This window comes from Danio rerio, chromosome 8 (assembly GCF_049306965.1).
Source record: "Danio rerio strain Tuebingen ecotype United States chromosome 8, GRCz12tu, whole genome shotgun sequence".
Lineage (NCBI taxonomy): Eukaryota > Metazoa > Chordata > Actinopteri > Cypriniformes > Danionidae > Danio > Danio rerio.
In genome coordinates this window covers 14,845,001-14,870,000 of record NC_133183.1, presented here as the reverse complement: position 1 = coordinate 14,870,000, position 25,000 = coordinate 14,845,001, and the positions used below count along the sequence as shown (strand labels likewise).

Genomic DNA, 25,000 nt, shown 5'->3' with positions numbered 1-25,000 from the left:
GCGATTACATCATTCAATCATTCATTCATTTTCTTTTTGGCTTAGTCCCTTTATTAATCCTGGGTCGCCACAGCGGAATAACCACATATCCAGCACGTTTTTACACAGCGGATGCCCTTCCAGCCGCAACCCATCTCTAGGAAACATCCATACATCCTCATTCACACTCATACACTACAGACAATTTAGCCAACCCAATTCACCTGTACCGCATGTCTTTGGACTGTAGGGGAAACCGGAGCAACACGAGGAAACCCACGCGAGCGCAGGGAGAACATGCAAACTCCACACAGAAACGCCAACTGACCCAGCTGAGGCTCGAACCAGCGACCTTCTTGCTGAGAGGCGACAGCACTACCTACTGCGCCACGAGATTACATCAAACATGAAATAAAAAAATGCACATTTCAAAGCACTTCAGGGGACCTTTAATACAGTACCCGTTTCATCTATTACAATTTTGCCACATCTAAGTTGTCTGTCCCTTTAAATGTTAGAGCTTGTCAAATCAGGATGGATTCTGATTGGCTGTCAATATTCTTACTAATTATCAGCTGTGGTCTTTCCTTGCAATTACAATTATGGTTTGTGGACTATCAACTATTGGCTTTTATTTCAAATTCAGGGTGATTTGTGCAACAATACAGACCTGAATTCTGATATGTTATCCATGCATTTATTTTCCTTCAGTTTAGTCCCTATTTATCAGCAGTCACCACAGCAGAATGAACCGCCAACTATTCCGGTATATGTTTTACGCAGCGGATGCCCTTCCAGCAGCAACCCAGTACTGGGAAACACTTATACACTCTTGCATTTACACACACACCCATACACTGCGGCCAATTTAGTTCATCCAATTCACTTATATCACATGTCTTTGGACTATGGGAGCAACCGGATCTGATATGTAATGTTATATACAAATACCATGCAAAAAACAGAAATGTACTGCCACTTTAGCTCTCAAAAAAATTTTTTAATGTCAATATCACAACGTTTCGACTGACATGGTCTTCATCAGGTGAACCTGATGAAGACCATGTCAGTCGAAACGTTGTGATATTGACATTAAAATTTTTTTTTGAGAGCCAAGGTGGCAGTGTGCCGATTTACTTCGATTTTTTTTATATACAAATACCATCACAATCATTAATATCTCTGATTATAGTTAGCATAGAGTAATCTGCTGTTTTTTAAACGAAGCTGGCACAGCTTCCAAGTCAAACTGTCTGTAACTATGATTTGAGGTTTAAGGGGCTTGAGAGCTGATGTTCCCACCTTCATCAGCACGACTGTCTGTCGCAGCAAGCAAGAGAAGGAAGATCCCCACAGCCAGACGTATCGCCCATCCTCCCATTTCAGTCTGAAACACAAGAGCGAGATCACATAAGTCAAACATGGCCAACAGATGTCACACATATACAGAGACACACGCCATAGCTGAACACAAATGAGTGATTCAAGGCACGCTAGACATGTGCTTTAATAAACACCATAAAATATTCAGCTGAAACCTTATCATTAACAAACACTTTGCTGCGGACATTCACTTTTAATTTGCAAAACATTTTCGTGAAGCCAATTAGACTTTCAGACATTAAATCTAATGTTCATTTCAATCCATCTTTACATCAATAGCGCTTTTACTATGTTGATTTTGTGAGTTCTAGTAGATCGAAACTACTTTAGACGAGTTTTCACAGTTTAAATAGTAGAATAGCACGCACCTCAGCTGTTACACTGGCACGTAAATCACAAAAACAGCAGCTGAAATCTGATCCACCTGCCCGATATCACCTTCTTTCGCTTTTTCACTCGATTCTTTTCTCCCTCAAAACATCAAATGAAAGCTGAGCCCATTTCACCCCCTATAAATCTGAACTCTTGACAGACCAGAGCAGAAACAGACCAATGATTCCTCAGGAATTCCTATCATATCCTCTACAGATGGACAGGGAATCCAGAGAACAGAAAGACAGTGGAAAGTCTGACTTTAAAATTTGGTCATTGAATGTTAACACTTATATTTTTATTTTCCATAGCAGGTATTTGTTAACATTGGTTAATACATAAGCTGACATGAAATAACTGTTCACAGCAAACTGAAAGACAGCAAACTGTTCATGTCAGTTCACAGTGCATTAACAGGTGTTAAAAAATCTACTTTTTGCATTGGATTGCATTAGTGAATGCTGATTTTAAGAGTTAATTAAGTTCTGGTCAATTAAGTTTTGTTCAGCGTTAACTTAAGTTTGAAAAAAGTGTTACTCACAGTGCTAACACAACTGCTGTCATTGTCAATGAATATGTGATATGTGAAGTGAAAGATTTGTGATTACATTTATTTTTGAATATATATATTATAAACCCATTTATTTCCTTGCCAGATGCAAAATTTGTAAGAGGAGAGCATTTAAATAACCTTGCAACAAGGTTTATTAAGGTTTAGCATTAGAATTGTTAGCATTTGCATTGCTTCTTGATGGAATTTGTTGGAAAAAAAGTTTTTTTTGAATGTCTGAGAGTAATTTACTAACAGTTTGTGGCAGTTGTTAGTAGATTACCACCATCTGCTTATTGTAAGGTCTGTAGGCTTGTTGTTTTTGCTCATTAAAGTCTAATTAGCATTGACATACTGTGGTAGAAATGGGTTTATTTTAAAAAATAACGTTTCTTAGACAAAAAGACAAAAAAAAAGGCTCTATTGGTCTATTGTTTTTTTTAAAGTTCTTTTCTAGTTTTCAAACTAAGAAAAAATAGGTTTTTGTGAGACAGTTCACTGAAGAGATCTTTGGAGAACCATTTTATGGCTGTGTTTCTCAACCACGTTTCTGGAGGACCACCGGCTCTGCACATTTTCCATGGCTCATTAACAGAGACTGAAAGACCTATGATGGGTGTGACAGAAAATGATGGGCGAGACATCCAAAATATGCAGGGCGGGTCAGCTTTTAGAAACGTGGTTGAGAAACACTGTTCTATGGCATCAGTGCAAAAACCTACTTCTGAAATAATATATTTTTTAAGTGTTCTATGTCATTAACAAACATTGTATAATTCATAAATAATGAATCCCATGTGTTTGCTTTCGTGAAACTTTTCAGTATAGATTCCACTGGAATGTGTTGAATATATTAGCAGCTGGGGCTGATTTTAGACTTGCAAAAACATCTTTTATGTTCATCAATACTCAGGTAGTAAGAAAGTCACAAATGAAATAAGGATTTTACATACAAGTCATGGATAAGGTCTCATCAAATCCACTCTTTTTAATGTTTATACGAAAATATTCTGGTTTGATTTGCTCTTTAGTGTTTGGACTTTCAGCAGTGAAATTAAAACCACACTGAATGGAAGTAAACTGAACTTCAACTCTGAAAACAGGACTGACAGTTTTAATTTGCTAGAACATCTATGTTAAGCTGCTTTGACACAATCTACATTGTAAAAGCCCAATAGCAATAAACATTAATTGAATTGAATACGTTATGTTGAAATACTGGAATAATCTCCCACTATTTTTACAAATCTTTAAATTTACCCCAAAAACAGGATGTTCTAAACCTGTTGTTGGCACATCCATCAATTTTACATTCACATATTTCTACTCTAAGTTCATATTCTGACCAACATCTCTGGAATTTCACATCAGGCAGAGAGAAAACTCAGAAAATCTCATAAAAAACATCACTGCACCTGAGACCTAAACAGACCTTAGCATGCTATGGTGAACCTGATCTGGGCTGTGCTGACCTCACAAAAGACCAGATAAATCACATAAATATTTTCATCAAACAAATGAATCATTGAAGCTATAAAACATGAAACACACATTACGCTGTTTGCATTGCAATCTGTTTGATGCCAATTTTACAATCTTTCTTATTTCTCAACAAAGCAAACACAAGTTATTATAAATGTTAATCAATAATAAAGGCATTGTAATATCCTCAACAAATCAAACAGACACAATATATACAGAGTAATGCTGAAAGAATTGTTCACTTGCAATAGCATGATAACTTTCCAATAAATCGTGAAATGACGTTGAATTACAATGAGCAGACATTAAGTATACCAATTTCCACTCTAAATGGGATTATTATCAGCCTATTGTTAATATATTGGCTGTTTATTAATAGTTTTAAATCATGATGTTATTCTACCTCCATAATCTCACCTCAAAAACAAGCAAATACAAGTTATTATAAATGTTTGTAAATAATAAAAGCATTATAATATCATCAACAAATCAAACAGAAGCAACATATATAGAGAGTAATCCTGAATGAAATATCCAGCTGCAGTTGTGTAATAACTTTTCAATCAATCATGAAATGACACTACATTACAATGAAGACTTCAAGTAAAAAAATCCCTTCCTAGCTACTGGCTTTATTATCAGCCTGTTATTAGGACATTGGCTGTTTATTAATACTTATAAAGCATGATCTTATCATCCTACCTCGAAAACTAGCAAATACATGTAATTATATATATTAATCAACAATAAAGGCATTATAATAGCATCAACATATCGAACAAACACAATATTTCTGAAAGAAATGTGCAGTTGCAATAGCATTGTAACTTTACAATCAATCTTGAAATGACATTGAATTACAATGAACGGTAAGACATTAAGTACCAATTTCCACTTATAACTGGATTATTTTCAGCCTATTATTAATATATTGGCTGTTTGTTAATACTTATAAAGCATGATCTTATTCTACAACCCCAATCCTACTCAATACCTAAACATACTTTACAATTAATAAGCAGCAAATTAGTATTTGTTTAAGCTAAATGTATAAACTGCACCACATTTTTGCAGTTTTTCACTGGGTCACACTTCATTTAAAGGTAGAATTCTTGCTGATAACACATTTTTTACTGTTTTAATAACACATTTTATACTCTTTCATTGGAAAACGTGAAATAACCGACAGCCAAACCCCATCTTTCCCTCTCAAACCCTCTTAAGGATTTAATGGGAACACTTTAATATGAAAACAATAACAGAAAGGACAAATAACCCGCAAAAAAACTAAACAGAAGTTAGCAAACAAACTGATTCAAAACATTAAAGTTCATTTCAACAGCCACAAACATCAGCAAACATAAAAAGTCAAGCAGGCAAATAAAAAAAGAGGAAGTAGAGACAGAAAAAAGAGAGCCAAACAAAACGCATGCATGACTGTGAAGCTTTACAAAAAGATTGCTGATCTCACAAACCTCTTAGGTTGTTCTTTCCCAATCCAAGTCCCAGAGTCCAGAGAAACAGCAAAAATTCTCTAAAAACAAAATCCTTAATTCTCTCCTTGTCCAATTATTAACAGAAGAGGGGAACAGAGCTGGTTTTCCACCTGCGTCTTTACAAATCCAAGCCACGGACAAACTTTTATTGCTTGCAAGAGAATTAAAAAAGCCCCCTTCCTAGCTCGCTGTGCAAAATGGACTGAATATTTCCCCCACATACGACTCGTGTTTAAGTGTGAATGTGTGTCTGGTCCCTCCTCTCTTGCTCAAGTTGTTCAGGTGGGTTTGCAGTCAACACCCTTCCTTTCTTTTCCTAGCTTCGTGAGGTAACGAGGTCGCTCCACCTTTCCCTCTGTCCTTTGCACATTCGCTCAGCACACATTCCTTCAGCAGCACTCTCACCTGTGTGGACTTGAGAATGACAGACCAAAGCTCCTCCCTGACGGAGAGAGGAAAACAGACTGAGAGAAAGAGGGAACGAGTGAAGAAACCCTGCCCTAAGCTGCCCTTGCACAGGGAGTGGCAGGCAGATATATTGCCTGCAGGGTACAAAGAATCATTGCCGCACTCGTTTCTGCACATGCATGCACAGGTACACACACAAACACGTGCTTTGTCACACTTTAAGACAATGTGGATAGCTTTGAAAGCAACCAAGTCAGTATTAAAATGTGCATGACCAACAATTGGACAGGCTGAGTGAACTGTGCAGCTTGCATAAAGCATTGCCTTTGAAGTCTTTTAAATGTCACGGACACACAAAAATGTGTCCTTAATTCGAGAAAGTGAGACGGCAAGAGAGGAAGCGAGAGATAAAGTGATTCAGATGGGGAAAGAAGGAGAGAGAGTGTAGTGAAAACATGCAGTCCTGTGAAGCAGGAACAAAGCAACATTTTTGAGATTGACCTCCATTTATGAGTTGAGCAGGTCAGTGACCTTATCCAGATCAGCTTAGAGAGGGAGAAAGAGAGAGAGAGAGAGATAGAGAAACAGAATAATATTAACAACAACTGAACAAAATGACAGATAAAAGACACACAATGACACAGACAGACAGATAAAGAACAACAGAAAGAATGGACAGAAGAATGGACACACAGAACAAAAATTATCTTATTATTGTATTGTCTGCCAATTCTGGGCATGATTTACAAAATGACAGACAGACAGACAGAACAACTCACAGGCAAAAAATGATAGGCAGAGATCAAAAACAACAGACAAACAGATGGATGGATGGATGGATGGGTATATGGATAGATGGATAGATGGATAGATAGACAGACAGACAGACGGATGGACGGACGGACGGACAGACAGACAGACAGACAGACAGACAGACGGATGGATGGATGGATGGATGGATGGGTATATGAATAGATAGATAGATAGACAGACAGACAGACAGACAGACAGACAGACAGACAGACAGACAGACAGACAGACAGACAGACAGACAGACAGACAGACAGACAGACAGACAGACAGACAGACAGACAGACAGACAGACAGATAGATAGATAGATAGATAGATAGATAGATAGATAGATAGATAGATAGATAGATAGATAGATAGATAGATAGATAGATAGATAGATAGATAGGATAGATAGATATACAGACAGACAGACAGACAGACAGACAGATAGATAGATAGATAGATAGAAGATAGATAGATAGATAGATAGATAGATAGACAGACATACAGACAGACAGACAGACAGACAGACAGACAGAGTGAAAATGATAGGCAGAGAGATCAAGAACAACAGACAGACAGACAGACAGACAGACAAACAAACGGATGGATGGATGGGTATATGAATAAATAGAAAGATAGATATATAGATAGATATATAGATAGATAGATGATAGGTAGATAGATAGATAGATAGATAGATAGATAGATAGATAGATAGATGGATGGATGGATGGATGGATGGATGGATGGATGGATGGATGGATGGATGGATGGATGGATGGATGGATGGATGGATGGATGGATGGATAGATAGATAGATAGATAGATAGATAGATAGATAGATAGATAGATAGATAGATAGATAGATAGATAGATAGATAGATAGATAGATAGATAGATAGATAGATAGACAAACGGATGGATGGACGGGTATATGAATAGGTAGATGGACAGATAGATAGATAGATAGATAGACAGACAGACAGACAGACAGACAGACAGACAGACAGAAAATGATAGGCAGAGAGATCAAGAACAACAGACAGACAAAAGGATGGATGGGTATATGAATGGATGGATAGATAGATAGATAGATAGATAGACAGACAGACAGACAGACAGACAGACAGACAGACAGACAGACATGGATGGACGGACGGACGGACAGACAGATAAAGGGATGGATGGACGGACGGACAGATGGGCGGACAGATGGATAGGTGGATAGACAAAGATACTGTGGATGGATGGATGGATGGATGGATCGATAGATATACAGACAGACAGACAGACAGACAGACAGACAGACAGACAGACAGACAGACAGACAGACAGACAGACAGACAGACAGACAGACAGATAGATAGATAGATAGATAGATAGATAGATAGATAGATAGATAGATAGATAGATAGATAGATAGATAGATAGATAGATAGATAGAATGACGGATGGATAGACGGACGGAGGGACGGATGGATGGATGGATAGGTGGATCGACAAAGATACTTTGGATGGATGGATGGATGGATGGATGGATGGATGGATGGATGGATGGATGGATAGACAGACAGACAGATGGACGGACAGACGGATGGATAGGTGGATAGACAAAGATACTGTTGATGGATAGATAGATGGATGGATGGATGGATGGATGGATGGATGGATGAATGGATGGATGGATGGATGGATGGATGGATGGATGGATGGATGGAAGGACGGACGGACAGACAGGTGGATGGATAGATAGGTGGAAAGACAGATAGAAACTGTAGATTGATGGATGGACAAACGGACAGACAGACAGGTGGATGGGTGAATAGACAGATACTGCAGACAGACAGACAGACAGACAGACCAATGAAACTACATTTGTACATATATGCATACATTAAGCAGGTTTTTACTCCAAGTCATTGTAAATAATGCTTTCAAAAATTCACAGGGCAAAAACACTCAGTACAAGCACACAAAATCCCCATGGCAACGAAAAATCATGGGAACCACATTCCCGCAGGGCAGATGCATAAAACTAAACACACAATGAGTCAGAAACAAGGTGTGTCCTTCCCAAGTAACAATCAGGCTGCCTGGCACTCAGTGAAACTTTAGAAAGGGATGTGTGTGGTTCAGCTGTCCCTCAGGGACGACCTGTGGAAAACCTTAGCCACTGTTCTTGCCATTCCTGACTGCCGGACATCAGAAAAAGTTCCAAGTGCATTTCCTCACATGCTTAAATGTTTCCGTTGGATCTTTTTCTATATCAATGTACATACAAAATGTTTATTTTGGCTTTAAGAGAACATCCAACTTACAATCAGATGAGATTAGATGAGTTAGGCATGAAGACAAATGAATAAGCTGAAAAGGACAATAAAGATCAAACTGTACATTAAATGAGCAAATTCACCAAGTTGTTAAACTATATTTTTGCTCTTGGAACAACGATTATATCTTATTACTGTATGGTCTGCCAATTCTGGGCATGCTTTCCAAAACAAATACTGTTTTCCTCCTTAGCAGTCCAAAAAATCCCTGTCAGGATTTCCCTTCTCCACCAAAAGTAGTATGGAGAAAAAAATCTGGTAACCAGTTGCCAGTTACGGTTTAGTACTTGTGTGACTCCAATTATAATATGGAACTTGCTGGAGGCACCTCCCATGACGTGTACAAAACAAGGTATAGATAAAGGTAAAAAATGGTGCATGCACACACTTTTATGGGAGATATTTTTAAATAGACTATAATATTTATGGGCCGTCACGGTGGCGCAGTGGGTAGCACAATCGCCTCACAGCAAGAAGGTTGCTGGTTTGAGCCACAGCTGGTTTAGTTGGCATTTCTGTTTGGAGTTTGCATGTTCTCCTGGTGTGTTTGCACGAGTTTCCTCTGGGTGCTCTGGTTTTCTCTAGTCCAAAGACATACATACAGGTGAATAGAATAAGCTAAATTGTCTGTAGTGTATATGTGGGTGTGAATGCAAGAGAGTATGGGTGTGTCCACTGTGTAAAACATTTTCTGGATAAGTTGGTGGTTCATTCCGCTGTGGCAACCCTGGATTAATCGCAATCCAGCAATAAAAGAAATCCAGCAATAAAAGAAATCCAGCAATAAAAGAAATATCATATACAAACATACATACATAAATATCTATCTATCTATCTATCTATCTATCTATCTATCTATCTATCTATCTATTTTTTTCAATAGATTATTGTTCACTTGCTAGTTCTGTAACTTTTATATTTCTGAGTTAAAAATTAAATGATATATTTTAATTATAAAACACATGAAATGAAGGAAGCTTTGAAAACATTACATTTGATTACATTACTTCTTATTGCTGACGACAGTGACACCACTTTCTTAGCAACATCTTCAGGTGTGAAACAACGGTAAATTGTGATAACCACAGTAATCTTTCTTAGCATGTGTAGTTCAACGCTTGAAACCACAGCATATTATATCTACATATTTACACAAACACAACAAATGTTGTTTCCCCATCAGTGCTCAAAACAGCTCTCTCTGGCATTTCGCTTGACAAATCCGACAACCCATGAAGCACACAACTCCTGCAAAGGGATTTCAACCACGTCCAACATTTAACACAAACATTATTTTGCACAGACTGAAGTAAGTTTAACTTACCTCTTCACTCCGCCGCCTCGACCAGTCAGACCGTCAGAAACTCTTGCAAAACATCTGTGGGCATCAGGCGCCCTCCGTGTCCGCTCAAAAGTTACGTATAATCAAACTCACAAACATTCATGCATTTTGAAATTCACATTTTCCTTCTACTCGCAAACTCCCAGGACTGCATTACGCACGTTTTTTTGGCAAGTGCTCTTTTGTGAGGCGAACGGCTCCATCATTTACATGATAAAAGATTCCCTCAGAATTTATTACTTGCTTTTGTTATTTGTAATCAAGCTGGAAGAAAGAAAATGGCTAGCTAGATCCGTTAAGCGGAGCATAAAGTAGCTTTTAAAAAAAATAGAGACTGCACTCAAATTCAGACCACTAGACCCACCAAAAAGTAATATTATCCCATTACGTAGTATCACAATCTTTAGAAAAGCCCAGTACGTCCTCGAAGGCAGGTTTTAATTAGCCTATTTTGATGGCAAGGACCGCGAATATGACCATATTTGTCCAAGGAACTGGCATCCGAACTTGTATTGCATCTATATAGGCTATACGATTTATCCACTTTATGTTGATAGTCCCTATTGCACATTTTGTTGACTAAAAGTTGCATTGCAACTACATGCCAATTGTTTCTCATTTGAGTTTTAGTAGACTTATTATCTGTTGATTTTGCTCTTTCAACAGACATTTCACCGACTATAAGAAACTTTACAAGTACATCAACTTACACTAACCCTAACCCCAACCAATCTATACTTATAATTCGTTAAAGGGGCCATCAAAATAAAGTGACACCAAAAAAAAGTTACAAATGGGTCTCTATTATTTGGATCATATTTAATTTCTTTTAAGTTTCCTTTTAAGTAAACCTTTATTTTTTCTACTGCCTGCAGTTTATTTACTGACATTCCCCCACACAATTATTTGAATCCAATTTGTATTATTCAGTTAAATCCAGCTTGTGTTTTATTCTAATTTGTGTTTATTAATTCTTCATAAATTTGTGGCTCATTTATTTGCAGCTCATGTTTTTAGATATTTAATTATTATTTATAAAAAAACATTTCTTCAAACATTTACACTGACCTTACCACTTCATTGATGTGCATTTATACCACTAGAAAAAAATGTCTTATAAAAGTTCAAAAAGAATCCAAAAATTGGAAGACTGAAAAAAAATGTACATTTTAATATTATGAATTAATTTCAGCACAAGACTAAAAAATAAAGTAAATAGTACTTAAAAATACAGCAATAACAGGATTTTGCAAACCAAACAAATCTTAAAAAATAAACAAATTGTAAATCAAAGTTTGCATGACTGCTACATTGGGCAGAAATGAATTACTAGTTTTTAAAAAAGAGTAACACAAGAAGGTAAAAAAGTATGGTCAAGTTCTGGTTTAAACACTGAATCACTGTGAGTGTTTAAATGCTTGGTAGCAACATTATAATTATGTGCAGTGCATGAGTAAGGCTTGGTGGTGATGAGTGGAGTCAGGGCCTGTACAGGGTGTGTCTTCAGTCTGAATCAGCACATGCTGCAATCACACAATACTAACTCAAATTCACTACTGAGAGTTCACTGTGTTATGCGGTCAGGCATAAGTCAAAAAATAATAATATATATTTAAAAACACCCTCTGTGGTCACCACAAAGCCTTGCATTTAATCAAAATGACCTCTTGGGACCATAAGATGCGAGATGAGAAAAGGCGTAAACAAATAAACTTGATTATATTTTAGAATGAGGCATCACGGTGGTGCAGTGGATAGCACGATTGCCTCATAGCAAGAAGGTTGCTAGTTCGAGCCCCGGCTGGGACAGTTGGCGTTACTGTGTGGAGTTTGCATGTTCTCCCTGTGTTCATGTGGATTTCCTTTGGGTGCTCCTGTTTCCCCCATTCCAAAGACATGCGCTATAGGTGAGTTGAATAAACTAAATTGTGTGTGTGAATGCAAGAGTGTATAGGTGTTTCCCAGTGTTGGGTTGTGGCTGGAAGGGCATCCGCTGCGTAAAACAAATCCTTTATCATTTCGCTGTGGGTCCCCTGGTAATAAAGGGACCAAGCCAAAAAGAAAATGAATGAATGAATATTTTAGAATGTTCTGTAATTAACTGCATTTAAAGATCATTTAAATAATTTAACCTAAAGTTGGTTGAGCCACAGAATAGGGTAAATTTATAAACGAACACTGAAAAAAATTCTTTGCATTATAGTAATAAATCACTGGACAATATTCATAGCTATTTACAACTTTTTGATTTAGTGGCTAATTCATATTAATTGGTACAACTTAGTATGACGGTTGACTCAATGACGGTTGGGTTTAGGGGCGGGGTTGGGTGCCACGGTTCTTTTTAAATAGTACAATTTCATATGACTGAACTCGTAAGAATTAAGCTGTGGTCACACTAGAGTTTGTGTGTTCGAAATTCTGCCGTGCGGCGCTGCGAAAAGGGGCGGGAGTAAACAAGATGATTAGACATTTATAAAGCGAGCGATTGCCCCATGTTTTAAATTTCTGTAGAGATGTCATGTTTTGATCCTCGATTGGTCTCACGCAGTAAAGTGATGCGATTCCACAGGTCAGAGTTCACTCTGCGAAACCTGACGCCTGACCCCACGTTTCCGGTCTGAGGCGTTCGCGTGCGTATGAATGGAAGTCTATGGGAGCTAAAGCCTCGAGAGATCAGGCTGAAAATATTACCAATATATATATATATATGATATATATACATATATATATACATATCTATATATATGTATATATATATATGTACATATCTATATATATATGTACATATCTATAAATATGTACATATCTATATATATGTATATATATATATATATATATATATATATATATATATATATATATATATATATATATATATATATATGTATATATATATATGTATGTATATATATATGTATATATATATATATATATGTATATATATATATGTATGTATATATATATGTATATATATATATATATATATATATATATATATATGTATATATATATGTATATATATATATATATATATATATATATATATATATATATATATATAATTTTATAATATTATTTAATATCGCTTGGTTGTTTTTACTTATAAATCCTATTAAATAAATTCTAAATATTTGCACCAACCCCTTCTATGCATTAATTTACAATTTATACGCATTTATACTAGTACACATGTATCAAAACATCCCTAAAAAATGTGTTTGCGTTTTAACAAAAATATCTAGCAGAACAATTATTTTGAACAGCACCTTTTATTGTTCAGGTAAAACGAATGACTAATTATAATAAAATGTTACAAATTTTTTTTTGAATTTTATCAAATTTTTAACTGTTAATTTACATGAAATAAATGATATTAATAAGGTTTATTTTGATCTACAATTTTTAAAAATTAAAACATTTTTGATTAAATAAAATGCAACATAACAGCATCCTTTTAAAAAACATAAAACATATCCAAACTAAAAATGATGTGTATCAACTGACTTTTAAAAATTTTAAATATGAATTCCCAATATCATAATTTTACTGTATATTCATTTAAAGAATTTGGTCCTTGAAGAGCATTAGAGGCTTCTTTTCAAACAAGGTTAAAAATTGACTCCACTATGACCACCAGGAATATGCCAGAGCTTCATCTCATTTTTAACCAGACCAAATGGCTCAGGTTCAGCTTGAATAAGACTGCAGGTGGATATAAATCACAGATCTAAAAGCAGCTTTTTGAATGTTACCACTCAATTGGATGGGCCTTATCAGTGTTTATCAGCTGATAGATATGGACCTGTTGGGGCTTTCTGCGCATATTAGTAGACTCAGAAGGCTGCTATCATCTATTCACATGGTTAATCAGTTATAGATCCCATACAGCTGTGGCCATAAGTTAACGAGAAATATTTATATTATTTAATACATTTCCTATTAATTGTATTTTATTGATGTCTTACCCTACCCCAACTGTTACAGTAATGAAAAACAGATCTGGATCTGGAGTCTCCTCTATTAGTATAGCTGATTAACCATGAGAATTATTTATACGATTTATTAAGTTTCCCATTAATTGTACTTTATTAACGTCTACCCCTCAACCAAACCATCACAGTAATGTAAAAACAGATCTGGAGTCTTCTCTACTAGTATAGCCAATTAATCATGTGGATGGATGATAACAGTCGAAGCAGTGGTAGTAGGTAGTGCTGTTGCCTCACAGCAAGAAGGTCGCTGGTTCGATCCTCGGCTTAGTTGGCGTTTCTGTGTGGAGTTTGCATGTTCTCCCTGCGTTCGCGTGGGTTTCCTCCGGGTGCTCTGGTTTCCCCCACAGTCCAAAGACGTGCGGTACAGGTGAATTGGGTAGGCTAAATTGTCCGTAGTGTATGAGTGTGTGTATGAATGTTTCCCAGAGATGGGTTATGGCTGGAAGGGCATCCGCTGCGTAAAAATGTGCTGGATAAGTTGGCAGTTCAATCCGCTGTGGCGACCCCGGATTAATAAGAGACTAAGCTGACAAGAAAATGAATGAATGGATGATAACAGCCTTCTGATTCTACCAATAGGTGCAGAAGGCCACTACTGGTCCATATCTATCAGTTGATAACGCCCATTTAATTGAGTGATAACATTCCAAGTGGGTGGTAAAAGCACACAACTCTCCAATTTCTGAACCCCAAAACAAACTCCTCATCAGCAATCGACCCTGATCTTCCAAAACACTACATGACATCACATCCTACAGCCATCTCTACATCCCAGCTGCAGATCCTTTCAGATTTCAAATAAACACAAAGCAGAATGATTAAAGCAATTTTTCAGTTATACAAAACCATTTATTTTTACACTGCTGAGCTACAGAGAAGCCACAGTTATTGTAATATGTACAAGGTTAAAAAATGCCTACCTGTATTGCTAAAATGAAATAAAAACAAAAATCAAAGAGAAAAAACAAATTATAAGATACCTTTTTGTCTAACAATGAACGCAATAATACAGTCAGTCAGTCAGCCCTGAAGAGTAATTGTCACAATATGATACTCCAAAACACAGAAAAAGCAAGAAAACCTGACTTACTGCCTATTAAACAACAATTTATTACTAGAATGAAAAAAAAATAGACTGATTATACTAATTATTGCAGGTTTTAAATTTTTCTTTTTCATATTTTTGACTTGAAAAGTTTATGAAAAAGTCAACCATGACTTTTAAATCATACCATCAAAGCTGAACAGAAATGTGTGATACTGTTATGCCATTATGAAGAAACATCCACAATTTTCTCCTTCTGAAAATGAGAAACATCTTCTACTCCAGTTGACTGATGTTTGTTTCTGAAGTAAAACAACAGCAGGATCTGTTAATATCAATCTGGCAACCTGACTTGAATCCCCCTTTTTCTGACTTGTCAGCATCACTGCTTGGCTTTTTTGTGAATGGTGCCTACAGCGGAGATGACGGTGGTCTTGGTGCCGCTGGCTGTTGTGGTCACAGACACGACTCCGGGCAGGGTGGCAGTTGTGGTGAGGAGGGCGGGCTGTGCCAGCGTCACTGGAACTGCTGAATCCCACTTGCTCTTCCTCTTCTGAGCATCTGCCGGAACACCAAAATGAGGCTTAATTCAACTGAAGCAGTAAAGCTAGGTTTATTTGCAGTATAACTAACCAACCAGTTTAACATGCGTTCAGAATTAGCTCAAACTATATTTTTTCTTACAATAAATGACAAATGTCTGGGTAACAAATATTTGTGTGTTAATTAAACGTTTTTTATTAAATATTTCAACTACATTTTTTTAAGTTATACAAAGTTTACCTTAATATTTTTAGTTGGTTTGAATGATGTAATTTGAAATGACTAGAAAAGTTCGTTTGATTCAAGTAAAAAAATGGATCATGGCAATATTTTTCAGTGTAAAAGCTGACAAAAAAAAGTGTAAATATAACTACAGATTAATTTGTCAATACTGGATAAAGGCACAAACACTGTTTTTCACACTTGAGGTGGTTTTGAAATACTTGTACATCCCCATGCTCACACTTTATGTGATCAAAATATTGAAAACGCATGAATGTGCACATGCATGTATACACTACCTGTCAAAAGTGTTGTCGACTATCCAAGTTTTAGGAACAGCAAATAATAACTTGATTTCTTGTAGATAATTTGGTATCGGAAGTGGCTTATATGAAAGGCAAAGGCTTCTGGATTATGCTTATTTTAATAAAATATGATCATGCCTTGATTATTATTATTTAATTAGGACAGTAAGGTCTGACTTTGCTTAGACAAAAGCCTTGTCACTTAACATAAATAATGTACAGTATAAAATATAAAGTCATGGTGCAGTAGAAAAAGAATGAATATTGTGCTTGACTCCTATGAGCTTGGATGACTCGAATAACTTTTTAATAAAGTCATCTGGACTAGCAAAGAAAGCGTTCTTACAGGACTCCCAGAGATCATCAAGATTCTTTGAATTCATCTTCAATGCCTTCTCCCTCTTACCCCAGACATGCTCAATAATCTTCATACCTGGTGACTGGGCTGGACAATCTTGAACACCTTGACCTTCTTTGCTTTCAAGAACTTTGATGAGGAGGTTAATGTATGAGAAGGAGCGCTATCCTGCTGAAGAATTTGCCCTCTCCTGTGGTTTGTAATGTGATGGGCTGCACAAATGCCTTGATACCTCAGGCTGTTGATGTTGACATTCACTTTGTAGATCTCTCGCATGTCCCCATATATAATGTAAGCCCAAAACATGATTTTTTTTTCCTTCACCAAACTTGACTGATTTCTGTGAGAATCTTGTGCCCATGCGGGTTCCAATAGGTCTTCTGCAGTATTTGTGATGATTGGGATGCAGTTCAACAGATGATTCATCTGAAAAATCTGCCTTCTTCCACTTTTCCAAATGATCAACTAGAAGTCAAACTATCATTTTTTGCTCTTACAACTGGAATCGATGACAAGACTTTTGTCAGGTTGTGTATATGTATCTAATATAAATTATATATAAGAACAAACATGTGTAAATACCTTTGGTTTGTATATTTTTTTGTATTGTCTATATTGTCCTCGATAGTTGTATCTGTCTATCTGTCTGTCTGTCTATCCACTTACTTTAACTGTCCATCTATGCAGTTTTGTCCATCTATTAATCATTATATCCATCCATCTTTTTTTATCTATCTACTAACCCATCCATCCATACATTTATCTAATTATTTTGAGTAATGTTATTTTTTTTAGATAAACTAGATTGATCACTTTCATTGTCATTTTTCATAAATAACATTTGTTGTAACAAATATATTTGTTCAATTTTATATTTCAGGTACTCAAAAGCAATAGGATAAATGCACAGCTAGTGTTTTTTCACCCACAGATAAACTTCTGGTGAATGGTTAATGTGAATATTTTCAATTTTATTCGGTTCCTTTTTACAGCGTCGATGTTGTAATGTAATTCAAACTTAATCAGAAAACAGACTTAGGCCGTACTCACACTAGGTACAGTTGCCTCGAACCTGGCCAAAGCACGCTTGTCCCCCCTCCCGTCTCCCCCGACGGCCCGCACTCACACCACAAACGGGCCTCGGCACGCTTACGTCATCGCTGCTGCGCTGTTCAGTGAGAAGCACTCTCTCACTCAGCAGCACAGTGGAGATTTCTCTAGTTATATCGTTTCAGTTGTTTGTTATGCGGTGACACGCAGTCAGATATTTCGCCGAACAGATCTGCCACTTTTGGCGCTCATAAACAATCATAAAGCCCTCGTGCTGCAGGAATGAGGAGGTCTGCTGAAGGTGCGCAGCTGTCGTGCTGTGAGGAGTTCTCGTCTTTAATAAACGACGGCAGTTTGCGTTCACTGAACAGTAAGAATGATTAATAAATCCATATGAAACAGCCCCTTAAAAGTCACGTCTCGCTTTCAGTTTCGGGCTTTGGCGCGTTTTGCACTCACACACAAGCGTACCGTGCCAAAGCCCAAGTGAACCGCGCTCAGGCACACCTCTTCCAACCGGGCCACAGCCGGCCAAGTGAACCGTGCTTGAGCCCGATTCAGCGCACTCACACTTCTCAAACGATCCGGGAAACAAGCCTGGGCACGGTACGGATGGCATAGTGTGAGTAGGCCCTTAAGCATTCATTAAGTTGTTCAAGCATAAAACGAGATGAAAAGCTGTTTAAATGCAAGTGCCGTCAGTAGCAGCAGGCTAGCATAGAAACTCCATTGATAATACTGTGGTAAAATAGATTTTCATATTTTAAAGACTTGGCACAGAACAATGGGATTTAATGCTGTGCTTCTTGTACAATCTAAGACCCACTTTATATCGTATATCAATCAGGCAGTGAAGATCATTGATTTTAAAGAAAACACACCTTAAATGCAACGATTTTGTAATGGCATACAGTTCACCAGAAGTGATTGGGCTGGCTTACTGAAAATTAAAAGTCTGCACATACCCTAATATAAAAACATCACTTTCATAATAACAGCCTGTTTTAACATTTATGTTTTACTTCATTTAGTTTCTTCACTTTCAACTTGCATCTTGAATTGTACCTGTAGATGAGGTGGCTGTTGTGTTTGTGGCCAAAGCTGCAGCGTTAGTAGTGGTGCCTTTTTTAGTGCCCGTCACAAACTCGATCTACAGACACAAGGGTTAAAAACAATTTTAAAGAGTAAACCAAATAGGTTGCGATCCTTACAGTACAAACAACCCCATAATATTATTTTAAAGTTAAGTGAGAAACTCTAACCTTAGTCTTTTCCTTTTTAGCCTTTTCAAGTTTGTCCATCTCTACTTTCTGAGCTTTGGCTGTAGAAAAGAAAACATAGAAGGAGTTAACAGATGTAGTCAATTCAACCCATACCATACGAGAGGAAATATCAAAACCGAATTCAAGCAAAACACACCCAGTGCTTCATAATATGAATCCTCTGACCAGCCATGGGGGTCAAACATATCCTGTAAAGAATTAAACACAAAGCTCATCTATCAAAACATAGTAAAATGCAGTCATCTGGTTTTAACAGGCAAGCAAGCATTACACCTACTTTTGGATAATTGGTTCCAAGTTCATCAATGTCACAGAACTGGATCAGCTTCTCATAAATACTATAAACATACAAAAAACACATGGTAAGGTGGCAAACTAATTAAACAATAAAAAAGGTAATGCGTTTCAGGTTACGTCTGGTGCATTGTGGGTCATTAACACTTGTTATCTTCAGACCTGGGATTGCGAAACTCTTTCTTCTTCTGAATATGGCTGTTTGTATCGAAGTCTCCCTGAAGCTTCCGCTCGTAAAGTTTAAAGATCTTTTCCTACAAACACAAAACAGACAAGAGGTGTAAATAGGATCTGAAACATTTTGAGCTTCTACAAAGACGTTCACTTCCCAAAATGCATGACCAGATTTCTTTCATAGTGTAGTCAAAAGATCAAACACTCCCCACCTACTGACCTAATTCTTAAATATTACGGGATGTTCTCTCCAAACATGCCATCCAGATGGGCTTTAAACTTTTCCGTATGGTTTTGTAAATTTGGTTTTAAGGGAATAGCTTTGGATGAAAAAAAAGTCAATGTTCTTTTGCCAGTCCCGATTCAAAAACAACCCACAATGTTCAGCGGATATCAGAGCAGAAACCTCCTGAATCATTGTCCTGTCTTATTTTCTGTTCATATGTGAAGTGTATAAAATTATTTACAAGTAGTCATGTTTCCATCTGAAGCTGCGAATTAAACTGGAATATTGCATAAACCATTTTTGAACAAGCACCATTTCCATCTAACAAAGAATGAGTCACTTCATGATAAACTGGCGCCAATTATCAAACAATTAGGGTGCTTTCACACCTAGACTTTTGTTTCGGAACCTGTCTCGTTTGCCCAGTTAGCGCGGTTCGTTTGGCATATGTGAAACCACCAATCGCGCTCCGATCCGCGGCAAAACAATCGCTCCGAGATCGCTTGAATGAGGTGGTATCGGCTCGATTGAAACGAACTCTGGAGCGGATCAATTGTAGTGAGAAAGCGATACGATCCGAGTCCGGTTATATCACAGTGTTTTATGGATATGTAATAGGCATACGGCTATATGAAGAGAGAATTATGAGTAGGGCGGAAGGTTTACTCACACGTGACTTGTTTTTCGCTCATTTGGTCCGTTTAGAAACTTTGCAGTGTGAAAGTGAACCGCACCAAGAACAAAGAGCAACAATGTAACAATTTTAATCCGTTTCGAAACAACTGAATCGATTTACAGGTGTGAAAGCACCCTTAAACTAGAATTTGCTGCTATAGGCGAGCCATTGTTGGCTTTTTTTCTTAAATAACAAAATTATGTCTGTTTTTTTTTTTGTGTGTGTCATTTAGGTACATTTTTTTATCCTACTCAAGTTGTGCAAAAGTTATTTTTTATGCATATTTTTGACCCAATAAAACTATTTGCCTTAGTAATGTTGGTTAATTAAAATTAAGTGGTTAAATAACAAAATATCCTAATATTCCTAAATGTATTAAATATGTATTAAATATAAAAATATTCAATTATCAATATTGAATGATATAAAACATGATATAGTTATTTATTTATTTTTTTGCAATATCGCCCTGCCCTACTGGGGCCTTTACCAGCGCAAAACCACAAACAATATTGAAAAATATAAGAATATAAGATCTGAGATTTTTTTATACTAATATCACACACCTAATTATGCTAATTGTCTTTTGCAAATGATCTTGACACTTTGTCGACAAGATTGCATCAAAATCTGGCTGATATTGTATTGTCTAAACTGCATTACAGTCCGCAAAATGTCGGAAAGTTAAAATTATTTTTCTAATCATATTTGGTATTAAATGCATCCATGATTCAATTTAAAATGTGCATTACAAAACAGGAGGAAAAAAAACTGCCTCTTTGCTCAAAGTGCTGTGAGAAACTGACTAAGAATGAATAAAGTCTTTGTATTGGTGTGATTTTTCTAGAGCTAGAGGGTGATTTTTGACAACCAGACTCCAAGAAGCACTTGGAAAAGTGCCATTTTCAGCCCTTCGCATTCCAAGAAGCCAAATAAAACTGAAAAGTTCTTTGTTGGTGATTAAGACGTGGATCCTGGTTAATTGGTACAAAATGTACAATAAGACAGTTCGCAGGAAGACCAACTCAGATGTATGCCAGAATGAGGAGGATCATGTCTGAGCAGCGATAAAGGCATAGCCAGGGGGGAGAGATATATTCATCATGACGTGGAAAAGCACAGCCCATCTATCAGTACTAGGCTGTACTGTGCTGGAGTGTGAAGACCACACCTGTACACACCTGCCCCAACAGCTCTCAGGACACAGAGGAAGTAGTGAGATTGTTAAGAATTTAGCTGGACAGGATTATAAGTAAGGAATACTTGACGACAGGCAATCAGCTTCACGTTGTGTAATTATCATCATCCTCTCAGTGTGCGGATTTTCTAATAATTCAATAGACTGGAGAGTCAATTATTTCAATTATAATAATGCTGCCACACCTAAAGATAGAGTTTAGATGTTGTATTTAAAGGCATTTATCAGTTTTTTTGTTCTTAAGCTGCTGCTGTGAGTATGACTAGTTTCTAACATCTCCTTTAAAGGCTTTTGTTTGTATTAGATTTTTTGACTTTGTCATTGGCTGTGAAATAATTTTGATATATAGAACTAATGTGGTCAAGACCTGTCTGGAACTACTATAGCTGTGAAAACAATGCAGAAATTAAAATGTCATCAGTCAATCCGAATCAAGCATTCTACAGCCTGTAGTATCCAGCATTTCACAACATCCCATGATGTTTTATGTGATTTATGCGAGTTAACTTCCATTTAACAGCTAATAATCCATAAAATATTGTTGTTATTTTTAACTGAGTACATTGAGTTAGTTGTACTTCATTTCACTTACAGCTCATGTATTGAATATTAAAATGCAGTTTATTAGAATCAACTAAATTATTTTCAGCCAACCAAAGTCTAAAACACAAAACGATTCTTTCCAAAGAAATATTACTGATGTATATCGAATAGGGCTGGGTCGATAAACGATATTATCTTGAAATCACAATAAAATTTATGTAAATAACAATGATAAGCTCTAGAGTTTTTACTCTAAATTGATCTAAATCAGAGGTACCCAAAGTAGGGCCCACGGGCCAATCCTATTTGACCATCGGGCCATCCTACCTGAAAAAAGAGGGAGAATGATAGGGAGTTGAATGGAGCGAATGCTTTTGACAGAGAATGTCATTTCAAATTTAACATAACCCTTAGTTTCTTTGTTTAATTGAGAAGCTAAAAAAGCAAACTAAAATTAAATGTTGTAACTAAATCAAACTTTTAAAATGTAAATACTGTCATTTGACAGATGGAGGACAACGCACAAGATATCAGCAAGCAAATCAAGGCAAAGGCAGGAGAAGCACGACTAGTATATTCAGCAGTGATCTCCATTGTGTTTTTTTGTTTTTTGTACAATACGTTGATCATGAAATGTTAATACGATACTGCATCGTTAATTAATATATTTTAAAGCAAGGTATTCTAGTATACCTAATATTAGCAAATAAATGAGCAAATTGCTCATGGCAAATGTAATGTAATACGGTTTGGTATATTCCACTTCAATTCAACTTCAGCCCTTAATCAAGTTTGCTTTTTAGCCAGTTATAAGAAAAGGATTGGGCACCCCTGATCTATAAAGATCGAACAGCAGAAATGTGCAACAATGGAGATCTAAAAATGTGTTGATATTAGAGATGTATCGAATTTTCAGCCACCGAAAAATTTATTGGTGGAAAATATGTTATGTCATTTAATGGACCCCTCTAATCCTCAAGCATCAACAACTTATATCGAAATATACACAGCAGAATTATTAGCCCCCTTTGAATTTTTTTTTCTTTTTTAAATATTTCCAAATGATGTTTAACAGAGCAAGGAAATTTTCACAGTATGTCTGATAATGTTTTTTCTTCTGGAGAAAGTCTTATTTGTTTTATTTCAGCAAGAATAAAGCAGTTTTAACCTTTTTTAATTAATAAAAAGTTAAACGGGGGGGTTGGGGGGGCGAATAATTCAGGGGGGCTAATAATTCTGACTTCAACTGTATATTGTTAATGTTCAGTATGGAAAATAATAATCGAGATTGCATTTTTGCCCTACCTCCCAGCCCTAGTATAGAATACTGCTGTACAATAAGGTATACAGAGAAAAAATAGACTGAAAGAAACAAAACACAGCGGACTCAAAAGAGCTTTGGCCACAGATATGCTTGTGATAGCTCCACATAAAAAAAATAAAAAAAAAACTTAACATTATTTCCATGATGAACTCAAATCAAGCACAAAGCCAAATTTACATCTCAGTGAGATACGTTTTCACTATGAACATTGATTTTATTTGTAACGACTTCATCTGAAGCATTTTGGAGCAGTTCTTTTGAAAGAAAGTTTCCAAAACTGGACTTTCATGTTATAATTGGAAACGCAGTGTGTGGAAAAGGGGAGATAAATATGAATAAATTACATACCACTAAAGAAAAATGTAAAAACATGAACAACATTCACCTGAAATGTAACCTCTGGACATGCACTGGCAGTATGCAGGAATCTTGATTTAGGATGAAACTAGCAGTCCTTACCCCCGGGTGGAGCAAACACCTACAAGTCTGCCACCCTCTATAACTTCTTCCCTCCTCAACCCCCCAGTGCCACACCCTGAGGCTTCCAGCCAGGACCTGAACACGTGGTCTGAGATCACTGCCAAGAACTAAAACAATGAACCCATATGATCTCCCCTTTTATGACTGTTGACAAGGAGCAGATGTCCAACCAAAACACAGCAGCAGAGAGAATGTTTTTCTGCTGGTATGCAGGGGACACAAAAAGAAAAAAAAGAGAAAGCAAAAAAAAAAAAAAACATTTAATTTAACATAAAATTTATTTAATTTTAAAAATTACTTTGTTTTCAATTTTCTGTACTTAATTTTCAAGGTAAAAAAAAATGTCCATTTGTTTGAGACGTTTAAAGCATTTAAAACATTTTAAATTTTACAGAGTTTCACAAATTTAAATGAAATGTAAAAATGAAATGTAAAGTTTTAACAACTGTTATTATATCATTGCAATATTGTACATTAATGCATTTCTTTAAACATTTTCTTAATATTGTATAATAAAAATACATCTGTATACATACAGTTAAAAACCAAAAATTATTAGCCTTTCTGTCAAATTGAAAAAAAATGTAAAATACTTTCCAAAATAAAATTTTTACAGTATTCCCTCATCTCTCCATTAAAAAGCACTTGGGAAATATTTGAAAAAGAACACAACATTTCACACAAAGGCTAACAATTTTACCATCAAGTTCTGACAGAATAAAAACTATAATTTTTAGTATACTTGCAGATAGTGCTGCACATTATATCGTTTCAGCATTGATATTGCATTGTGGGTATCAGCAATAGTCACATCTCAAAATATGAAATGTTGAGTCTGAAATAAAGTTGAGCAAGAGAACACATCTGATTTATAGAGTCACTGCTACGTTTACCCATAATAAAATGAAAGTTTATCATCTGCATGTGTTTTTAAGACCTTCGACTAAGCATTTCAGGAGAATTATGTATGCTTGGAGGTGTAACAAAGATGAACCGTTTTTAATTATACACACACACACACACACACACATATATAAAATCAGATTTTAAATATTTTATATATATATATATATATATATATATATATATATATATATATATATATATATATATATATATATATATATATATATATATAGATAGATA

General features: G+C 36.1%; 2 protein-coding genes across 10 annotated transcripts in view; both read right to left on the bottom strand.

The window, feature by feature from the left end:
• Window positions 1-10,295, bottom strand: part of itgb4 (integrin, beta 4) — a 57,698-nt gene extending 47,403 nt beyond the window's left edge. For 4 of the 8 annotated variants that reach the window (XM_073909161.1, XM_068222877.2, XM_005166790.6 and 1 more), the window contains exons 1-3: window positions 10,121-10,295; window positions 5,242-5,704; window positions 1,282-1,366 (exon numbers count right to left, since the gene is read on the bottom strand). In XM_073909161.1, the coding sequence (XP_073765262.1) occupies window positions 1,282-1,360 (79 nt within the window). In that variant the 5' untranslated portion in view covers window positions 1,361-1,366; window positions 5,242-5,704; window positions 10,121-10,295. 8 annotated transcript variants of the gene reach the window in all.
• Window positions 10,296-14,960: 4,665 nt separating this feature from the next.
• The window catches only part of sap30bp (SAP30 binding protein), a 34,539-nt gene continuing 24,499 nt past the window's right edge, over window positions 14,961-25,000 (bottom strand). Inside the window, exons 6-11 of one of the 2 annotated variants that reach the window (NM_199565.2) lie at window positions 19,396-19,487; window positions 19,217-19,277; window positions 19,076-19,127; window positions 18,919-18,977; window positions 18,722-18,806; window positions 14,961-15,739 (exon numbers count right to left, since the gene is read on the bottom strand). In NM_199565.2, coding sequence (NP_955859.2) covers window positions 15,561-15,739; window positions 18,722-18,806; window positions 18,919-18,977; window positions 19,076-19,127; window positions 19,217-19,277; window positions 19,396-19,487 — 528 coding nt within the window. In that variant the 3' untranslated portion in view covers window positions 14,961-15,560. Of the gene's footprint in view, window positions 15,740-17,583; window positions 17,641-18,288; window positions 18,807-18,918; window positions 18,978-19,075; window positions 19,128-19,216; window positions 19,278-19,395; window positions 19,488-25,000 lie in introns of those variants that run through there. The other variant, XR_012383563.1, reaches the window with a different exon arrangement.